Raw genomic sequence first — 19,505 nt, 5'->3', positions numbered from 1 at the left:
CCTCGTACGGAGCCATCTGAATACTCGACCGATAACTATTGTTATATGCAAACTCCGCGAGTGGCAGAAACTGGTCCCATGAACCCCCAAAGTCAATGAAACAAGCACGCAACATGTCTTCCAATATCTGAATAGTGCGCTCGGACTGCCCGTCCGTCTGAGGGTGAAAAGTTATGCTTAACTCAACTTGAGTACCCAACTCTCGCTGCACGGCCCTCCAAAACTGCAATGTGAACTGAGTACCCCTATTTGAAATGATGGAAACTCGGACACCATGCAGGCGAACGATCTCTCGGATGTAAATTTTAGCCAACCTCTCTGAAGAGTAAGTAGTACCAACTGGAATGAAGTGCACGGACTTGGTCAGCCGATCCACAATAACCCAAATAGCGTTGAACTTCCTCGAAGTCCGTGGGAGCCTAACTACAAAGTCCATAGTGATTCGCTCCCACTTCCACTCTGGGATCTCTAACATCTGAAGCAAGCCACCCGGTCTCTGATGCTCATACTTAACTTGCTGACAGTTTAGACACCGAACCACAAACCCAACCATATCCTTCTTCATCCGCCTCCATCAATAGTGTTGCCTCAAATCCTGGTACATATTCGCGGCACCCGGATGGATGGAATACCGCGAGCTGTGGGCCTCCTCAAGAATCAGCTCTCGAAGCCCATCTACATTAGGCACACATATCCGGCCCTACATTCTCAGCACCCCATCACCAATAGTCACATCCCTAGCATCACCTCTCCGAACCCTGTCCTGAAGAACGAACAAGTGAAGGTCATCATACTGATGCTCCCTGATACGGTCATAAAGAGAAGACTTAGAGACCACACAAGCCAATACCCGACTAGGCTCCAAAATATCCAATCTGACAAACTGGCATGCTAAGGTCTGAACATCTAATGCCAAAGGTCTCTCTGTTACTGGAAGATATGCTAAACTCCCCAAACTCTCTGTCCGATGACTCAAAGCATCGGCCACCATATTGGCCTTCCCCGGATGGTACAAAATAGTGATATCATAGTCCTTAAGAAGCTCTAACCATCTCCGCTGATGCAAATTAAGATCCTTCTGCTTTAACAGATACTGTAGACTCCGGTGATCAGTATAGATCTCACAGTGAACCACATACAAATAATGACGCCAAATCTTCAAGGCGTGAACAATGGCTGCTAACTCAAGATCATAGATAGGATAGTTCTTCTCATGGGTCTTCAACTGGCATGAGGCATAGGCAATCACCCTACCCTCCTGCATCAAAACACAACCAATGCCTATCCTCGAGGCATCACAATACACGGTGTAAGAACATGAAGCTGATGGCAGAACTAACACTGGAGTTGTGGTCAAAGCAGTCTTGAGTTTCTGAAAGCTCTTCTCACATTCATCCGACCACCTGAATGGAGCACCCTTTTGGGTCAATTTGGTCAAGGGCGATGCAATAGATGAAAATTCATCCACAAAGCGACGGTAGTAACCCGCCAAACTAAGAAAGCTCCTAATCTCCGTGGCTGAGGACGGTCTGGGCCAACTCTGCATCGCCTCTATCTTCTTCGGATCCACCTGAATACCCTCGCTGGACACCACGTGCCCTAAGAATGCTACTGAACTGAGCCAAAACTCGCATTTGGAGAACTTTGCATAAAGCTTCTCCTCCCTCAATCTCTGTAATACAATCTTTAAATGCTGAGCGTGCTCCTCCTGGCTACGGGAGTACACCAGGATGTCATCAATAAATACAACAACGAATGAGTCTAAATAGGGCTGAAATACACTGTTCATCAAACGTATGAACGCTGCTGGGGCATTGGTCAGCCCAAAAGACATCACCAAGAACTTATAATGGCCATATCGGGTTCTGAAAGCTGTTTTAAGAATATCTGAATCCCGAATCTTCAGCTGGTGATAACCGGACCTCAAATCAATCTTGGAGAACACCCTCGCTCCCTGAAGCTGGTCGAATAAATCATCAATACGAGGCAAAGGATACTTGTTCTTGACCGTGACCTTGTTCAACTGCCTGTAATCAATACACATTCTCATGGAACCATCCTTCTTTTTCACGAATAGAACCGGTGCACACCAAGGTGACACACTAGGTCGAATAAACCCCTTATCAAGGAGTTCCTGAAGCTGTTCTTTCAATTCCTTCAACTCTGTCGGTGCCATACGATACGGTGAAATAGAATTGGGCTGAGTGCCTGGTACCAAATCAATACCAAAGTCAATATCCCTATTAGGCAGCATGCCCGGTAGGTCTGCAGGAAACACATCCGAAAAATCACATACCACCGGAACAGAATAGATGACAGGAGTCTCTGCACTAACATCCCTCACAAAAGCTAAATAAGATAGGCAACCCTTCTCAACCATGCGTTGAGCCTTCAAATATGAAATCACCCTACTTGGTACATAATCTACAGAACCGCTCCACTCAACCCTCGGAATTCCCAGCATAGCCAACATCACCGTCTTAGCGTGACAATCTAGAACAGCATAACATGGAGATAACAACTCCCTGGTGTTGGTGGCTGGCCCTCCTGACCGGTAGTACGAGTCCTCACCATCTGTGAGAGAATAAAACAACATATGTTTAATTACTAGAATCAACAAACTCGCACGACAAGAATCCAAGAATGTGAAGTTTCCTAAAGGTTCTATAGCCTCTCGAAGATAATTACAGACGTCTCCGTACCGATCCGCAAGACTCTACTAAACCCGCTCATGACTCGTGAGACCTATGTAACCTAGGCTCTGATACCAATTTGTCACGACCCAAAACTAACCCCTATCGTAATGGCGCCTATCGTGAAACTAGGCAAGCCAACTCATTTCCAAAACAAACCGATATTTTTATTTTAAAGATAATTTCAAGGTTATTTAACATAAAACCTCCATTTAAAGAGTTCAAATCAAAGAAAAATAGAAGTACGAAAAAGAAAAGCCCGACATCGGGGTGTCACTAGTCATGAGCATATACTACAATATGTCTAACAATATCAAGGCTAACTCAACCCGGTAAATAGCTAAATACAACTAGAGGAAGATAAAAGGGAGAAGAGCAGGGGCTGCAATCGCCAAACAACTACCTTGCTATCTCCAAGAAAATCTGCAACCAGAACACTCAATAACCGCTACCGTGTCCAGCTACACCTGGATCTGCACACAAGGTGCAGGGAGTAACGTAAGTACGCCAACTCAGTAAGTAACAACAATAAATAAAGACTGAGCAGTAGTGACGAGCAATAAAGCATATAACGTTCATATCAGGAAATCTCAGTAAAATACCACATGCTCTTAAAAATCAGGATTTGGATCAAACATCTCGTTTAAACCCAGTTCCAGTAAAAAAAATCATTTTAAAGACATTTTTCCAACAGTTTTTCAAACAAAGGCTCAATGCAAAGGTAAGCAAAAATGATGAAATCATAAACAGCCCCTCGTTCAAAACATCACTCATATGCAGCCCCTCGGGCAAACCTCACAGTCACTCGTGCCACTCGGGCATACCTCACAATCACTCTTGCCACTTGGGCATACCTCACAATCACTCTTGCCACTCGGGCATACCTCACAATCACTCATGCCTCCCAGTCACTCGGCACTCACACTCACTAGATACTTGCGCTCACTGGGGGTGTGTACAGACTCCGGAGGGGCTCCTTCAGCCCAAGCGCTATAATCTGCATGGACAACACACGTGCCAAAATAATAAAGTATGTTGTAGGCGGGCAGCCCCGATCCACACTCATCCTCACAAATCAGGCCACTCAGGCATTTCAGTAAAACAAGGCATTCGGCCCAAAATATTTATATGCATCAAAATAGAGTCATAAAACTGAGTTATGCAGTAAACAAGTATAAACATGACTGAGTATAGATTTTTAATCGAAAACAGTGAGAGAATGATAAGAAAGAGCCCCTAAGGGTCCAAACAGCATTGGCGCAAGGCCCAAACATGGCATTCAGCCCAATTTATAGAAATTCATTCTAAAACATATAAGTATCAAATGGTTTCAACAAAGTATGCAACTTTACAGTTGCTACGGGATGGACGAAGTCAAAAATTTCCAACAGTGTACGCCCACACGCCCGTCACCTAGCATGTGCGTCACTTCAAAATAGTAGAATGATACGAAATTCGGGGTTTCATACCCTCAGTACTAGATTTACAATCGTTACTTACCTCAAACCGTGAAATTCTTATTCTGCAATGTCCTTTCCTCGTGAATTGGTCTCCAAAAGCCTCGAATCTGGTCATAAATAATTCGCTTCAGTCAATAAAATTCATTGGAATTAATTCCACAAGATAATAATGATTTTCCATAAAAATCCGAAAATAAGCTCAAAATTGCCCGTGGGGTCCACGTCTTGGAACTCGACAAAAGTTACAAAAACCGGAAGCCCATTCAACCACGATTCTAACCATACCAATTTTATCAAAATCCGACATCGTTTGGTCCTTCAAATCCTTAAATTACTTTTCCAAAATTTCCAAGCCCTAACCCCTCATTTTCACTAATTACCATGATCAAAACGACGGGAATTCACCATATATTCAAATATTAGGGATCAAGTAACTTACCTCAACGAAATCCCCTTGATTCCCTCTTCAAACCCCTCCAAAAGCTCCAAAAACCGAGTTGAAATTGTGAAGAATGACCAAAATTCGGGAAGGGTTCTATTTAAGGATTATGCCCAGGTTTTTCGCACTTGCGGCCATTTTCTCGCACCTGCGCTTCCGCATCTGCGGACACCGGTGCGCACCTGCGCAACTCACTTAATCACACAGATTCCGCTTCTGCGAACCCCTTCCTCGCATCTGTGGACTCGCATCTGCGGTCCCAGGTGCGCATCTGCGAAACCAGTCCAAACGCCTCATCTCCGCATCTGCGCTCAAGGCCTCGCGCACCAGCGGCCTCGCACCTGTGACCCTTTCTTCCGCAGGTACGGAAATAGCAGAAGCAGCAAGTCCAGCTGCAATTTCCAACTTCAACGACTCCGTTAACCACCCGGAATCACCCCAAGGCCTTCGGGACCTCAACCAAAAATACCAACAAGTCATATATCAACATACAAACTTAGTCGAAACTTCGAATCACTCAAAACAACATCCAAACACCAAATTACCCTCAGATTCAAGCCTAAGAACTTCTAAATTTCTAAATTCGCCAACCGATGACAAAACCAACCAAACCATGTCCGAATGGCCTCAAATTTTGCACACAAGTCCTAAATGACATAACAGAGGTATTCCAATTTTCAGAATCGGATTCCGACCCCGATATCAAAAATTCAACCCCCGATCAAACTTCTCAAAAATAAAACTTCCGGCATTTCAAGCCTAATTCCTCTACGGACTTTCAAATAATATTTCGGACATGCTCCTAAGCCCAAAATCACCATACGGAGCTATTGGAATCATCAAAATTCAAATGCGAGGTCGTTTACATATAGGTCCATATCCGATCCACTTTTCTAACTTAAAATTTTCAATTATGAGACTAAGTGTCTCATTTCACTCTGAGTTCCTTTCGGACTCAAACCAACTAACCCGATATAACATAATATAGCGGAATAACACAAAAAGAAGTAGGAATGGGGAAAACGAGGTTATAACTCTCGAAATAACCAGCCGGGTCGTTACATCAAGCCTGTTATATTTCATTCTACCCAAACTCATCCATGAATAGAGATAATACATATTATCATTAATTAGACGAAAATATGTTCATGTCTACAATACTAATTCATTTCTAATAGTTTCATCATTTTTAAAGTCTCAAATGGACAAGTAATACATCCACAACATAACATAGTTTGTCTTTCTCAAGTACCAATACACAACCCACACTATGTCTACGAAACCTCTATAAATAAAGAAGAGTACAATGATAATGCCGGCAACAAGGCCCCGGCTATTCCTCAAACAGAATACATAAAGTACAAAAGATTCATGACCCCGGAATGAAGTGGGGCTCACCAAGTCAGCTAGGAAGAAGGTGCACTGCTATCACTAATCAATATCTCCTGCTGTGAAACCACCTGCATCCATTTAAAGATGCAGCGCCCCCGGCAAAATGGACGTTAGTACCGTTAAATAGCACTAGTATGTATAACTAAACACTTTCTCAATAGAATGACAAATAATACAACAAGATTATCATAATATCAATGAAAGCCTTAATCAATATAAAACCTCAATTTAGGATCAAGACAGTGTTCAAATTAATTTTCATAACTCACATTGGGAGAATTTTAGTATCGATATACCATTGTTCACAATACCAATGCCACCGTACTTTTTTCACGAAGTCCGATCACAACCCGATCGGCTAGGCTATCTCATTAGAGAATCAACCACAATTACTATCAATATCAATACCACCGTAAATTTAGTACGGAGTCCGATCACGACCCGATCGGCTAGGCTATCTCATTAGAGAATCAACCACAATTGTTGTCAATATCAATACCATCGTAAATTTAGTACGGAATCTGATCATGACCCGATCGGCTAGGCCATCTCATTAGAGACATCAACCACAATTACTATCAATATCAATACCACCGTATATTTAGTACGGAGTCCGATCACGACCCGATCGGTTAGGTCATCTCATTAGAGACATCAACCATAATTACTATCATTACCAATTTCCAGCACAATCACCACCATGTATGCGTCATGGTATCCGATCACGACCAGATCGGCTAGGCTGTCTTATTTGAGACATCAACCTTTTTATATCAATCATCGCATTTTATAATACTTTCACATCTTTTTATTTCATTGGCACTAGTGGCCATAATTATAAGATTATTCTTGGCATGTTGACTATTCAGTATTTCATGCTCACCTTATCAATTTCAAACATCATTATCATCATCAACAATAAATACAATCCAAATCAAGGTGTGTAGTACACATGTGAGCAATTTAGAGTCTAAGGCACATAGAGATATTTTACAAAATTTGGCATAATAGCCTTCATTTGAACTTGACTTAAAGTCGAAATATTATTAATACACAGTCCATATTTTAACACATCCTAAATTGGTAATATAACATGAATAAAGCATTTGGGATGCTTGTTGAACATATATCTTTCAACCCAATCTTACTCGGAATAGCCAGTTTCATAATGAATCACTCGGGACTTACATAATTTACATGAATATCATGGGATTCAATTCTAAGAGAAGAGTTTAGCCATCATACCTCAATTGAGCTTCCTTAAACTCTAAAACGTTCTGAAATTCTTAGCAACTTCAATCTATTTTAGAAATATAACAAATTGAATCAAAATTAGGAAGATGGTCATGGTTCTAGCTCATTTGAGTATTTTATCAAACACTAGGTGTGCACAAGGTTTCAAGGTCTTATTATGGAGGATTCCACCATCCCACGACCCAATCTTTACCATGCTTAGTTCAACAATCTTCCTGCACTCCTTGATATCACATGCATGTAAAATAATTAACTCTCATGTCCAAAAATTATCTTGTTAATTACCCATTTTCAGATGATTTCGAAATTAGGGTTTAGGGTGTAGAATCTTACCTCTAGGATGAAGACCTAATGAGCCTGCCTTCTTAATCTTCCAAAACTTGAGTAAGAATGGAAGAACAATTATTGAAGAACACCTTCTCACTCTAAGGCACTCTCTCTCACTCTAAAATGTCAGATTATATCTCAAAAATGGCCCAAAACATGTATTTAATGAAGTAGGGTCGGGTTTTCAAAACCCAAAAATGGAGCTCCGGAACAAGGTATGCGATCGCATATGTGATCGCATAACTGATATGCGGACCGCATATCGGTCGCATAATTGGTTATAAAATAGCCAAAAGAACTGTCTGTGTATGCGGTCACTATGCGGTTCGCAAAAGGACTTAGTAAGATTGGTAGTTTAATTGAGAAACCATTAATGATTGACCAAAATACTGATAAGAAGGTAGGTCTAAATTTTGCAAGGTTATTGATTGAAGTAGAGGTGATACCAAGTTGCCAGACAAGGTATTTTTTAGGAATGAAAAAGGAATGTTGATTGACCAAAAAATTAGTTGTGATTGGAAGCCAGTACTATACAAATGTTGCCATGAGTATGGACACGCTGAGGAAGATTGTAGAAAGAAGAAAGGAACACAAGTTCTTGTACAACAAAAATAAATATGAAAAATATTAAAAGAGTGGCAAATTATATGTTTGGAGGGTGGCAATAACTAACTAATCTTGACTACCATCATAATGGTAGAGTATGGATAACTTGGAGGCCAGGCTACTTCCAAGTAAATAAAGTAAGAGGTACAACTCAAGCACTTACTTGCCAACTCTATAGTATCACTCGTCAGAAGGAATTCTTACTAACTATGGTGTATGCTCACAATACCAGGGAGGAAAGGAGAACTTTGTGGAGTTATGTAGAGAATGTAGGTAGGGGGAACCAAAGACCTTGGGTGATAATGGGAGATTTCAACGCAGTCTTGAATATTGACAACAGAGTAGGAAGGAATCCAGTTAGCTTAGCAGAGGTAATGGATTTTCAAGAACGTGTGAAAGTATGTGGATGGATAGAATTGTCTCATCAGGATAGCAGATATACATAGAATGATAAGAAAGGAGATAATAGTGTGTTTTCCAAAATTGATTGGGTATTTGTCAACAATGAATGGTTGAATCAGATGCCAGATTTCAATGCTAATTTCCTAATAAAAAGAAATAGTGACCATAGTTCAGTGAAGCTAGCACAACTCAACACACCTAGGAGAGCAAAAACTCCTTTCAAATATTGCAATATGTGATCCACACACACATAGTTCAATAGCATTGTCAAGGAAGGGTTGGAATAAGAGGTGGAAGGATGTGAAATGTTTCAAGTACTAAAGAAACTCAAGGGGTTGAAAAGAAAGCTGAAAAATTGAATGGCCAACACTTTAGGAATATTATATCTTAATCTGATGAGGATAGAGCATTACTATATCTAATCTAACGGGAGATGCATAGCAATCCAAACAATGTAGAGTTGCATCAGAAGGAAAGAGAGTTGCATCCGAAATTAAGGAGATCTTCATATCTAGCTGAAATATTTTTACAACAAAGAAGTAAAGTATCATGGATTAAGCTAGGAGATGATAATACTAGGTATTTTTTCTCTATAATTAAACATAGGAGGCTACAACGGGATATTACATAATTGAAAGACAAGCATGACATATTACAAACAGAACACGATGAGATTGCAAAGGTATTTGTAGAATACTATGAAGAACTTTTGGGGAGAAAGGAAAGGTATAGAAGCAACGCTTGGCCAAGTGTTATGAGATATGGTTGCATGTTATCCATTAACCATCAAATGGAGTCGGTAAGAAGCTATTCAGGAAAGGAAGTGGCGCAAGCTATGTTCAGCATTAACAATACTAAAAGTCCTGGACCGGGTGGCTATGGAAGTGAGTTTTTCAAAGTTGCCTGGAATGTAATTGGCCAGGATGTAACCATAGTAATCTTGGAATATTTTGAAAATGGCAAGTTGTTACAACAGCTTAACACTACTATTATATCCCTGATTTCTAAAGTCCCTGCACCACAGTATGCTAGCTAATTTAGGCCCATTTCCTACTGCAATGTGCTGTATAAATGCGTCTTCAAAATAATATGTGCTAGACTCAAGAAAGTTATTTTACAAGTAGTGGCTGAAAATCAGGCAACATTCAGATCCCTAATACACAATGTATTGATATGTCATGACCTACTTAGGCACTATAATAAGAAAACCTCGCCTAGGTGCCCAATGAAAATTGACTTAATGAAAGCTTATGACATGGTAAGCTGGGAGTTCTTAGAAGAAGTTTTGAGGGGATATGGTTTTCCATATTCTTTTGTCCATATGGTAATGACCCGTATTTCATCAATTAAGTTCTCTATCAAGATCAATGGTAGGGGGTATGTGGATTTTGAAGGAAGAAGAGGACTTAGGCAAAGTGATCTCATGCCACATTTGCTATTTGTCCTAGTTATGAAATACCTATCAAGAACTTTAAGGAAAATGAGTGATTTGCTAGACTTCAAATTACATCCAATGTGCAAGAACACTAAGATAACTCACTTAGATTTTGCTAATGATTTGATAATATTTTGTAAAGGAGATATGAAATGAATTTCTAGAGTTATGGAAGCATTGCAACATTTCAGTAAAGTATCAGGCCTAATTACTAATCTGGATAAATCTAGTATCTTTATAGTTGGTGTAGATGAGGAGGTCAAGCAGAGTATACTGAATAGAACAGGGTTCTCTTTAGGCAGTCTGCCTATGAGGTACCTAGGATTCCCACTATCTTTAAAGAATTGGAGCAAGATGGAATATTACCAGTTGGTGGATAAAATCACTGACATGATAAAAAATGCATAAAAAATGTATACTCCAGATAGTTGTCATATGCTGGTAGATTACAAATAACCAATGCAGTGCTATTTTTAATATATAATTTTTGGGGAGCTGTGTTTATATTACCCCAGGGTGTGCTTAAAGAGGTTGATAGGAGATGCATGGACTACCTATGAGGGAGCTCTGAGGAGAAGAGTAAGTTAGCTTTGGTATCCTGTGAGAAGGTCTGTAATCCAAAAAAGTATGGTTGCCTTAACATAAAGAGTTGCACGGAGTGGAACATTGCATGAGTAGGAAAATTGCTATGGCAGTTAGCTGATAAGCAAGACCTGTTATGGGTAAAATGGGTGCATGGAGATTATATGAAAAACAAAGGCAATATATGGGAGCATAGGCCACTTATAGAATGTAGATGGTATTAGAAGAAGTTGAATGCTTTGAAAACACAAATGCTAAGCGGTATCATATAGGAAAGTACCAATTGACTGATAATGGAGTGTACTCAGTGTCCAGAAGTTATAATGCTTTAAAAAGGAGCCTAGTAAGAGTTAAAGAAGCTGACATTATCTAGAGCTCACTAATGCTGCCAAGACAGAGATTCATAGTATGGGTTGCAAGCCGGGAGAAGCTGTTTACAAAGGAAAGATTACACATGCTCAATATACAAGTGGAAAGTGACGGTTGCTGCTTATGTGAGGAAGGAATTAGGAAAATTTAACACCGTCTGTTTGTTGAATGTAGATAGATCACTAAAGTAGGGAATGCATTGACTTCCTGGGCAGGAACACCAATACAGAAGAAAGGAGTGATGCAATGTATACAATGGATAAAAAGAAGACACTGGAGGCAATTCAAGAAAGAGGTTCTGACAGCAATATGGGGTGCAATGATTTACCATACATGGCAAGCTCGAAACTAGAAGATTTTCAGAAATAAAAATGTAAATACAAATTTTGTCATAGCACAGATTCAAAAGGAGATAAGAGAAAGGATAGGATTAGTGCAACACTCAAAGAAAGCTAGTAGGTCTTATAGTTTGATTCAAAAGTTATGTAATTATTTTGAGGTTTTCTGGATAGTTTTGAGGTCTGGATGTTTATAGAGCCCTTCCTAGAAGGTGGCTATGACACTAGATGCTCCTGAGTTGTATGAAGTTTGTTGTTAATGGTAATTTCACAGGTTATTACCAAAAGCTTGTTCAAGTTTAAGGAGCCGGAACAAGTTTAAGGATCCGTATGTTTATTCCGCCACCCAAATATATACTATTACAGATAACTCAAATCTACCATTCAATAATAAAACTATGATTTGCAGCAATTTCACAAATTCTTACATCGTAACGGCAAACTATATTGCAATCATATGGTTGCAGAGAAAATATTCTCCAATAATATCTTAATTAGTTTGTCTACAGAAGGTTCGTATTCTTATTCAAATGAAATGGACTTTTAAAAGATGTAGCTCGTTAAATGAAGAAGTTACTAAATAGCATGGACAAGACTCAGGAGTACCCTATGGTGCTACAAAACTTGGCAGGAATTGCCCATTTAGTGAAACTCAAGAACAACTTAACAAGATAGATAGAATGAAGATAGTACCAAATTGATTAGTTTGTTTGGCAAAATCTGTTAACAAACGATAGATGCAAGATCTTTTCATCCACCAAAACTTGTGAAGAATTTAACTGATTCGATCAGTAGAATGAAGATAGTATCAATTTGTATCCGTTTAACAAAACTAGTAAACAATTGAATAACCCAAGCGAAATTATGACCAATTCAATAATATTAAATTTTTTTCCATTTGGCAAAACATTTGAACAATTGAACTAGCATAATCTTTCATTCTTCCCGTTGTATGGTGCTATTTTTTGTACTGTCTTAAATAAGGACAAAATATTAGCAGTCGCAGAATCATTCTATGTAAGCAGATCATAATCAGCAGAGTTGAATCACCCTCCTATGATGAAGGGCCATTTTTTCGATTTTGGAAGAGGGAGTTATAACAGTCTCGTGTGATTTATAGTGCAAAATCAAACTTTCACAATTTTTCATTTCAATTTCAACTCAGATATTGTCGAAACACCTAGCAAATTATCCAAACAAGAAAATTATATAGTCAATATTTACCACTTCAATAAAGCCATTAAAGTCAAGAGGCTAAACCCCAACTTCCTTTAATAGACCTGCAATTACATAAAGTTTCCTTACTAGCTACGGGAAGTTAATGCAAGTTAATCGTCCTTCAATAATCCAGTCTGAAAAGAATATAATAACCAAAAATAATGTTAAAAAGGAAATTCAGATAATTCCGAGATGCTGAAAAAAAAAAAAAAAGATAATTCCGAGACCATTCTGGATCAGATGATAGGCTGCACACTAGGCCCAATACTGATTGAGAAGAGGGACCGGTCCAGACCAGCCCACTCAATGTATTAGAACAGATTGAGGCCCAATGAGGTGGGCCTAGAATAAGTTGACCGGACCCGGCCCAATTTAGCGGGTGAAGCGAGGAAAAAAACAAATCCTCTTCTTCGATTTCGCGCTCAAAAAGGGGCAAAGGATCATCGCTCTTACTTGTTCCTTGAATGATAATCCCATTCGTGTGTAAACTAATTCAGCTGTTCTATTTTCCAATTCTTCAACGTTTGTACTAATTTATCATATTGTACTTCAATATTAGTACTACATAGTGTTAGAACAAACCCTAATTTCTCAGAAAACAAATCTATATGGATGCGAAGGACATCTTAGGATTGCCCAAAAATGGACCCATTATGTCCCAAGAAAAGAAATCGAGACCTCAGAAAGAATCTCAAAGGAAACCTGATGGCATTTCGCGAGAAGTTTGTTTTATCCTCTCCTTTCTCTCCATTACTGTGCAATTGTAGTTTCTCGAGTATTCTAGAATTTAATTACCTTTTCGGATTTCCAGGTTTACGCACTTACAGGTGGTATTGCACCTCTCATGCCTTCTCTTGACATCAATCAATTGAAACGAAAAGCTCTTTCAGAGTCCGAAAAGGTTAATTTGCTTAATTCTGTTTTTCCCCTTTTATGTGTTTTCTTAGGAATAGAATTTTAAGCTGGAAGTCCTTAAATGAATTGTAACATAGTAAGACTACGATGAATGCTTGACGAATGCTCTAAATATTGAACCTGAAAAGAGCGAGATCAATGCAATAGGATTCATTTAGTTGACCTTAACTAATTTGGAGCTGAGACATAATTGGTTGATTGTGAATATTAATTAGAGATGAGATTGAGACATCTGTCCTTTGTGGAATTTGCATAATAATAACGAGGGACTAAATATTGTTGGATTGATGATACTGGTGCTTCACCCTGCCCACAATTTTATTTGTTTTAAGCATTTGATTTTGCTTCAACAATATTTGCTAGTAATTCTCATAGCTGGTCTCATAAAAAACTAGTTGCTGTGGTATCCCATTTTTTTGGAGAACAAATATGGTAAATAAGCTGGTGATTGATGGAAAACTGACTTCTTCATTTTTCTCTGTTGAAATTCCTAGTCTAATGTGTTATCGGAGTAGCATGAAAATAGCTTCAAACTCTAGAATACTTAAATAAAACCTATGTTGAAGGATGAATAGAAGAATAGATAGACCAAAATCGAAAGCAATTTTATTCATTAGATTGTCAGTTGAATCTTTCTCCTCAGAATATAGAGCATAGCGGAAGAGCTTCCTATCTTCTCTCCAGGATGGAGTAGGGACATGAGAATAATAAACCAGCATAATTTCCTAACTGTTGCACTAGTTTGGAACTAAGTTGATGTGTAGTTCCAGCCAATTGCAAATCCTCACCGCACCTTCTTTTACGATAGTAGGTTATCTGGATGCCTTCTTTGTTTATCGCACTAACAAAGTTTTTGTGTCGCTAGTGGATGTTTCTCGAGGGTGTTTTTTTCTTGATTTTAACAGAAGCTAATAAATTCTTCTGCCTTGCTATTCAGATTACGTGGCAATGGCTTCCGTTCACAAGCTCTGCTAGAAAAGATAACTTACAGCTTTATCATTGGGTATGTGTCTCCACTGATTTTAGAATCTGCTTAAAGTAACTGACAAACCATCTACTAGAAACTCATTGACTTTGACAAAATCCCAGGTGAGAGTTGTTAATGGTGTTCCGCCTACAGGTGACTATTCGTTTGCCAAGTTTAATAAGGTATATCAAGGGTTCTTCTTGTTCCTGAAGGTCTTTTGTTTCTGGTGTTAAATCTGCTCTCTGTCTAATGAATGCAGTCTGTGGATGTACTTGAGTACACTAACGATGAGTATGAGAAGTTCTTGTCCGATCCTGTAAGTATCAAAATACTATCCAAATTGGATTTGTTATCTTCCTGGCAAGACACAATATAAAGAATCATTAGCTTTATCAATTCTTCGAATTGAATTTTAAGCTCTATTACAATCTTGTACTCCACGTCCTCGCTGTAGTAGTTTATTGAACAACTGTTTATATCTTGTATTGTTTTATAGAATGACTGTTAATATCACGTTATATGATTACCCAGCAGCAACCTTTAGTTTGCAGATTTTGTGGAAACCCTCAATTGCTTGAAGTGATATAAAGTATATTGCCCAATGTTCGTGCTTTAACTTTGTTGAAATCCTCAGCAACTCACAATTATATCTTTTTAATCTTTGTTAGAACTGGTCTTGAATTGTGCTTGTAGTTTCCATGCATTCTCCTTTGTCCAGACATATGCTTATGTCGTTGGAAGGCAATCAGTTACTCTTTCTTCAATTCTTTAGCATACATTTTTCTGACCTCAGTTGTTCTCAAATGTTAGTCATGGACCAAGGAAGAGACTGATCAATTATTTGAGCTGTGCAAGAGGTTTGATCTCCGTTTCATTATCATAGCTGATAGGTTCTCTTCAAATCGTACAGTTGAGGAACTGAAGGACCGCTACTACAGTGGTATTGTACAATTTCTCGTTGCTTATCAATTGGTTAAACTAATGTATCTTCTACTTTATATGTTTTTAACTCCAAAAATCTTTTGATTTTCATGATGGTTTTGGACCTCGTCGCATGTAGTATCTCGTGCTATTACAATTGCTAGGGCTGCATCACCTGCCGATGTTGCTGGACATCCCTTTGTAAAGGTCTGTTAACAGTTCTGATTTTCTCAACTGAGGACTATTTTCCTTTCTTATTTACTTCTTTTGGAGCAACACCGCCAGCTTACCCCGCTTTGTGCTGGGCATGTATCTTCTTCTAAACTTGATTTTTTTCTATAAAGTTCAGTTTCTTGTGGTCTTTCTAATTTTTTCTTACAATAATAGGAGCCTTACAATGTCTCTCAAGAGATAGAGCGAAAACGTGCACTGTCGATGGTGCTTTCACAAACAAAGCTGCAAGAGCGGAGGGATGCAGAGGTTTGTGCATTCTGTTTACATATTTGTTCTAGTTGATCTCTCTAAATGAGTGCCCTCCTTGATAAAAGTTAGACATCATCCCATGTTTAACAGCATGTCTAGTTCTTGAAAAGAGCCTCTTGATAACCCATGCGCATAATATTTACTGGTGCCAGTTATTCTTTCAAAATCACTAACCTGCCCTTCACACCTTGGTCTTAGGTTCTTGCCGAAGCAAAACGAATATCAGTGGCACGAAAATCTGTGAAGGTAAGTGTTATAGGGCTCCTTTTACCCACTTTTACTGGGAACATTCTTCAAGGGAAACTATAGTTATTGACTGTGTATCACCCTCTTTATTGATTTTTTTTTACTAGCCGGTACTAACCAGGTTATTGCATTTTCTCAGGCGGCTGAAGAGACAGAACTTCCAGTTGTGTCAGATGCTGGCCCTGAAGGTGCTGAAAAAGCTGCCGGTATTGATGGAATATCAACCTCCCCAAATGCTCAATTACCCTCTGGGATTGCTGCACCTCCAGTGTCAGAGACTGCTTCTACTTTGGCTTCTCTTCGCATGGTATGTTTGAGAATAAGAATGCTATTGTCCTCTTTTCGTGGTTCTATCCTACTTATAGTAAAAATTCAAAGTTCCTTCAACCTGGGCAATCTAGTCAACTTTCTTAAATCAGTAGTTTATTCATAGGTTATGTATGCATTATTTTATTAGGATTTTGTTTTAGTGTGAAATACATGTACTATTTATCTTTTATAATGAGTAGAATGTCAAGGTGGAGATGTGAGGTGATTAGGATTTTGGGCACCTGCAGGAAGCTGTTTTAGTATGTATATTGGGTCCATATGTTGCTGAACTTTTGTTCCTTCGGGAAAAAAGCTGATCTTTAGAAGGCTCAAGAAGTTCACAGGCTTCCTTGAGTTTGGCGGTCGAGTAAATGCTTATTGGCATCATAGCCTTCCACTAGGTCAAGGGTTCAAGACTAGTATGAAGAACCCATCCAAATAGAAGGCTCGAGAAGTTCCTTTGTTAGCTCAAACTAATTTTGTGTAAAAAGTATGAATGCTTAAAATCATATCCGATAGTATCAACTATCAATCTTACAAACTGAAAATCTTTCAGCTTCGTGTGTACTTGAGAACATATGCACTAGAGCAAATGGTGCAAGCCGCGAGCTCTTCAGCTGGACTTCGGACAATCAAGAGGGTCGAACAAACTTTACAAGACCTTGGGGTTTGTTTCTACTCCCTAATACATTTGTTTTGTTGTATATTTACTTTGGAATCACTGTGGCGTTTATCCTGGCACAGATTTTTAAACTAACATCAGAGGTGCAATATCAGTTGTCTAATCATCTGGAACATGTGCTATTGAGGTGCCATGTTACATGTGGCAGAAATTCTATTACATCGTACAATCTCAGTTATCTAATTATCCATACTTGTGCAGTTGCGCCTGGCACAAGTTCTACTACATTTTCTTCCACCAATTTTGCTGTTCCTTAGCACCTTTCATTTCTTTCTTATACCTCCTGGTTTAACTATTTTATCGTATGATAAATATTTCCGCTAAATTGACTGAGAAGAACGTGTTTTTTTCCATCTGTAGGTTAATTTGAAGCCGAAGGTCCCAACTAAGCTTGTCTGTGCAGAACATCTTGAACTGAGGAAAGAAATACTAACCCTGTTAAATCTTCAAAAGCAGGTATTATATTGAGAGTTCTTTCCATAATTTTCTTGATCATGAGTTGGGATAAGCTTTAGACTAAGGAAGATTTTGAGGTTGAATTTTCAGTACTGTTGGAATATCATAAAAATTTGTGTCATTTGTGTCTTTTTTGTGTTGCGCTATGTTTTGTTCATAATGAGGCGTAATTGGTTAGATGCCAACTGTCAGGCATAGGCAAACTTTGGAATTGTGGGCTCAAGTGAATAGTGACTGTGTCAAGAATACTGGTGCATTTCAGCCCACACAAGAATACATTGCTGCATACATCAAAGCATTACTTAGCAATAATTGGAAACTATTCAATTAATAGCTGGTGAAGAAGTAAACTATCTAGGAAATATGTGTCAAAATCCAAAAGGAGTTGAGGTTTATTTGATCAATTTGTCTCCTATGCTTTTGCAGTATATCATTTACTGTCATTTCTGATCAGATGGATTTTCATATCTCTCTCTCTCGTTTATTGGTTCAACGCCAGTGTACTCATTGTTTCATTTGTGTTTAGGGATGCTTTAGTTGCAAGGTTGAAGCTTCATGGAATACTGGTTTTCACTTATTCTTTATCAGAAGAGGCTAATGAGTTTCTTTGATACTTTTTGTGTTTAAAATCAGCTACAATACAAGGAGGCAGAAGGCTCATCTTATCGTGAAGGTTCATATTCTGAGACTCCTGGTACACCTCCTAAGGTCAGGATCCTGGTTCTAACTCTTTACTGCACCTCTTTCCTTTTTTTAAAAAAAAAATATTTTTTTGGTATTCTTACGTTTTATGAGATGAATTAGATAAAGATTTATCTTTGTGTTTGCATTTGATGGAGTTGATATCTGCTTGTTGACAGCGTGCACAACAAGACAGAACATTCATCCCCGACTCTACAAGTTTTGGAGGTAAGTGAAAGGTGTACTCCATTATGATCAAACTGTTCTCTTTCTTTCATTCAAACTCACACGTTATCTTGTGGTGCCAATAATTTTCATGTTGTATAGGGGACAAAGTTGGTAAAAGAGACCAGAAACGCAAGGTATGCTACATTAGTGTTTTTAATGAATCTTCAAACTAATCCAAACAGTTCTAAAAGTCCACTATTTTAATTTGGGGATCCAGGGGCCTGGGCGATTATCAGAAGTTCCATCTTCGCCAGCACAGTCAAAACGGCCCCGCAAGTTAAAGACTTCAGATGGATGAATTGGAGGGTTAGTACATTTTTCCTCTCAATGCTCTTAATGTGAGTGGTATATGAGAATTTAGCCGTAAGGATGTATGTTACAGCTTAAATCTTCTTGCACGATGCTTAATAGACGATTTTTTAATTTCTTCCACATCTTACTTTCTAGGTTGTGTACGTCAGAAAGCTACAAGGAGCTGTATGATAAGCTGCTTGAATCAACTTCTTGTGACACTGTGATGTGTTCTGTGTCTCTTTGGATTTCCTCCAGCATGAAACGTGATCGAACCTTGCAAACCTCAAATGTGGCTGTCTCATTTAAGTGACACAAGAAATGTGAGATGCCCCTCTAATACTTTCTGTGGAGATCAGTCCTCTGCTTCAGAGTACAGACAGTCCACGAAGTCTGTAAATACATCTGTAACTTAAAATTGTGATTAGCATGTTAGCCTCCCCTTTCTACCATATCCATTTGGCATGTCATTAAATTATTGAGCCATGTCGGCTTTTTTTAATTAGCACATCGAAGTAGTAGTGGTTTAGTTTCGTTTAAGTTGCTTACTGGAATGGACAGACATGAACTGGCACTGCATAGAAGCTGAAAGTGAAAAGGGCAAGCGATCTGCTTCTTTGGGCCTTATCACGAATCATAATAGTTTCGGTGCTGCTTCTTCTCTTTTTTTAGATGGTTCTTGTATTTGATGGATGTAAAATTAGATAGTGCTGTAATTACATATGTGTCCGAGACCTGATTTAGTTTCTACACTCAAATTTGCAGTAGGTTCTCCCGTGCTTGTTAACTACAAGAAAGAATTTCATCAATT

At 38.7% G+C, this 19,505-nt stretch overlaps 1 protein-coding gene across 1 annotated transcript; it reads left to right on the top strand.

Moving 5' to 3' along the window:
• The first annotated feature begins 12,935 nt into the window (after positions 1–12,935).
• Positions 12,936–19,460, top strand: LOC107817770 (SWR1-complex protein 4). The gene is made up of 17 exons (XM_016643634.2): positions 12,936–13,237; positions 13,327–13,416; positions 14,368–14,433; positions 14,520–14,579; positions 14,657–14,713; positions 15,208–15,337; positions 15,458–15,525; positions 15,706–15,798; positions 16,000–16,047; positions 16,187–16,354; positions 16,913–17,023; positions 17,399–17,494; positions 18,128–18,202; positions 18,355–18,403; positions 18,503–18,537; positions 18,621–18,709; positions 18,851–19,460. The coding sequence occupies exons 1-16, from the start codon at positions 13,124–13,126 to the stop codon at positions 18,699–18,701; spliced, it is 1,341 nt and encodes a 446-aa protein (XP_016499120.1). The 5' UTR covers positions 12,936–13,123; the 3' UTR covers positions 18,702–18,709; positions 18,851–19,460.
• The last annotated feature ends 45 nt before the right edge of the window (positions 19,461–19,505 follow it).

Source organism: Nicotiana tabacum, chromosome 19 (genome assembly GCF_000715075.1).
Source record: "Nicotiana tabacum cultivar K326 chromosome 19, ASM71507v2, whole genome shotgun sequence".
NCBI classification, from domain to species: Eukaryota; Viridiplantae; Streptophyta; class Magnoliopsida; order Solanales; family Solanaceae; genus Nicotiana; species Nicotiana tabacum.
This window is presented reverse-complemented; position numbering and strand designations above follow the sequence as displayed.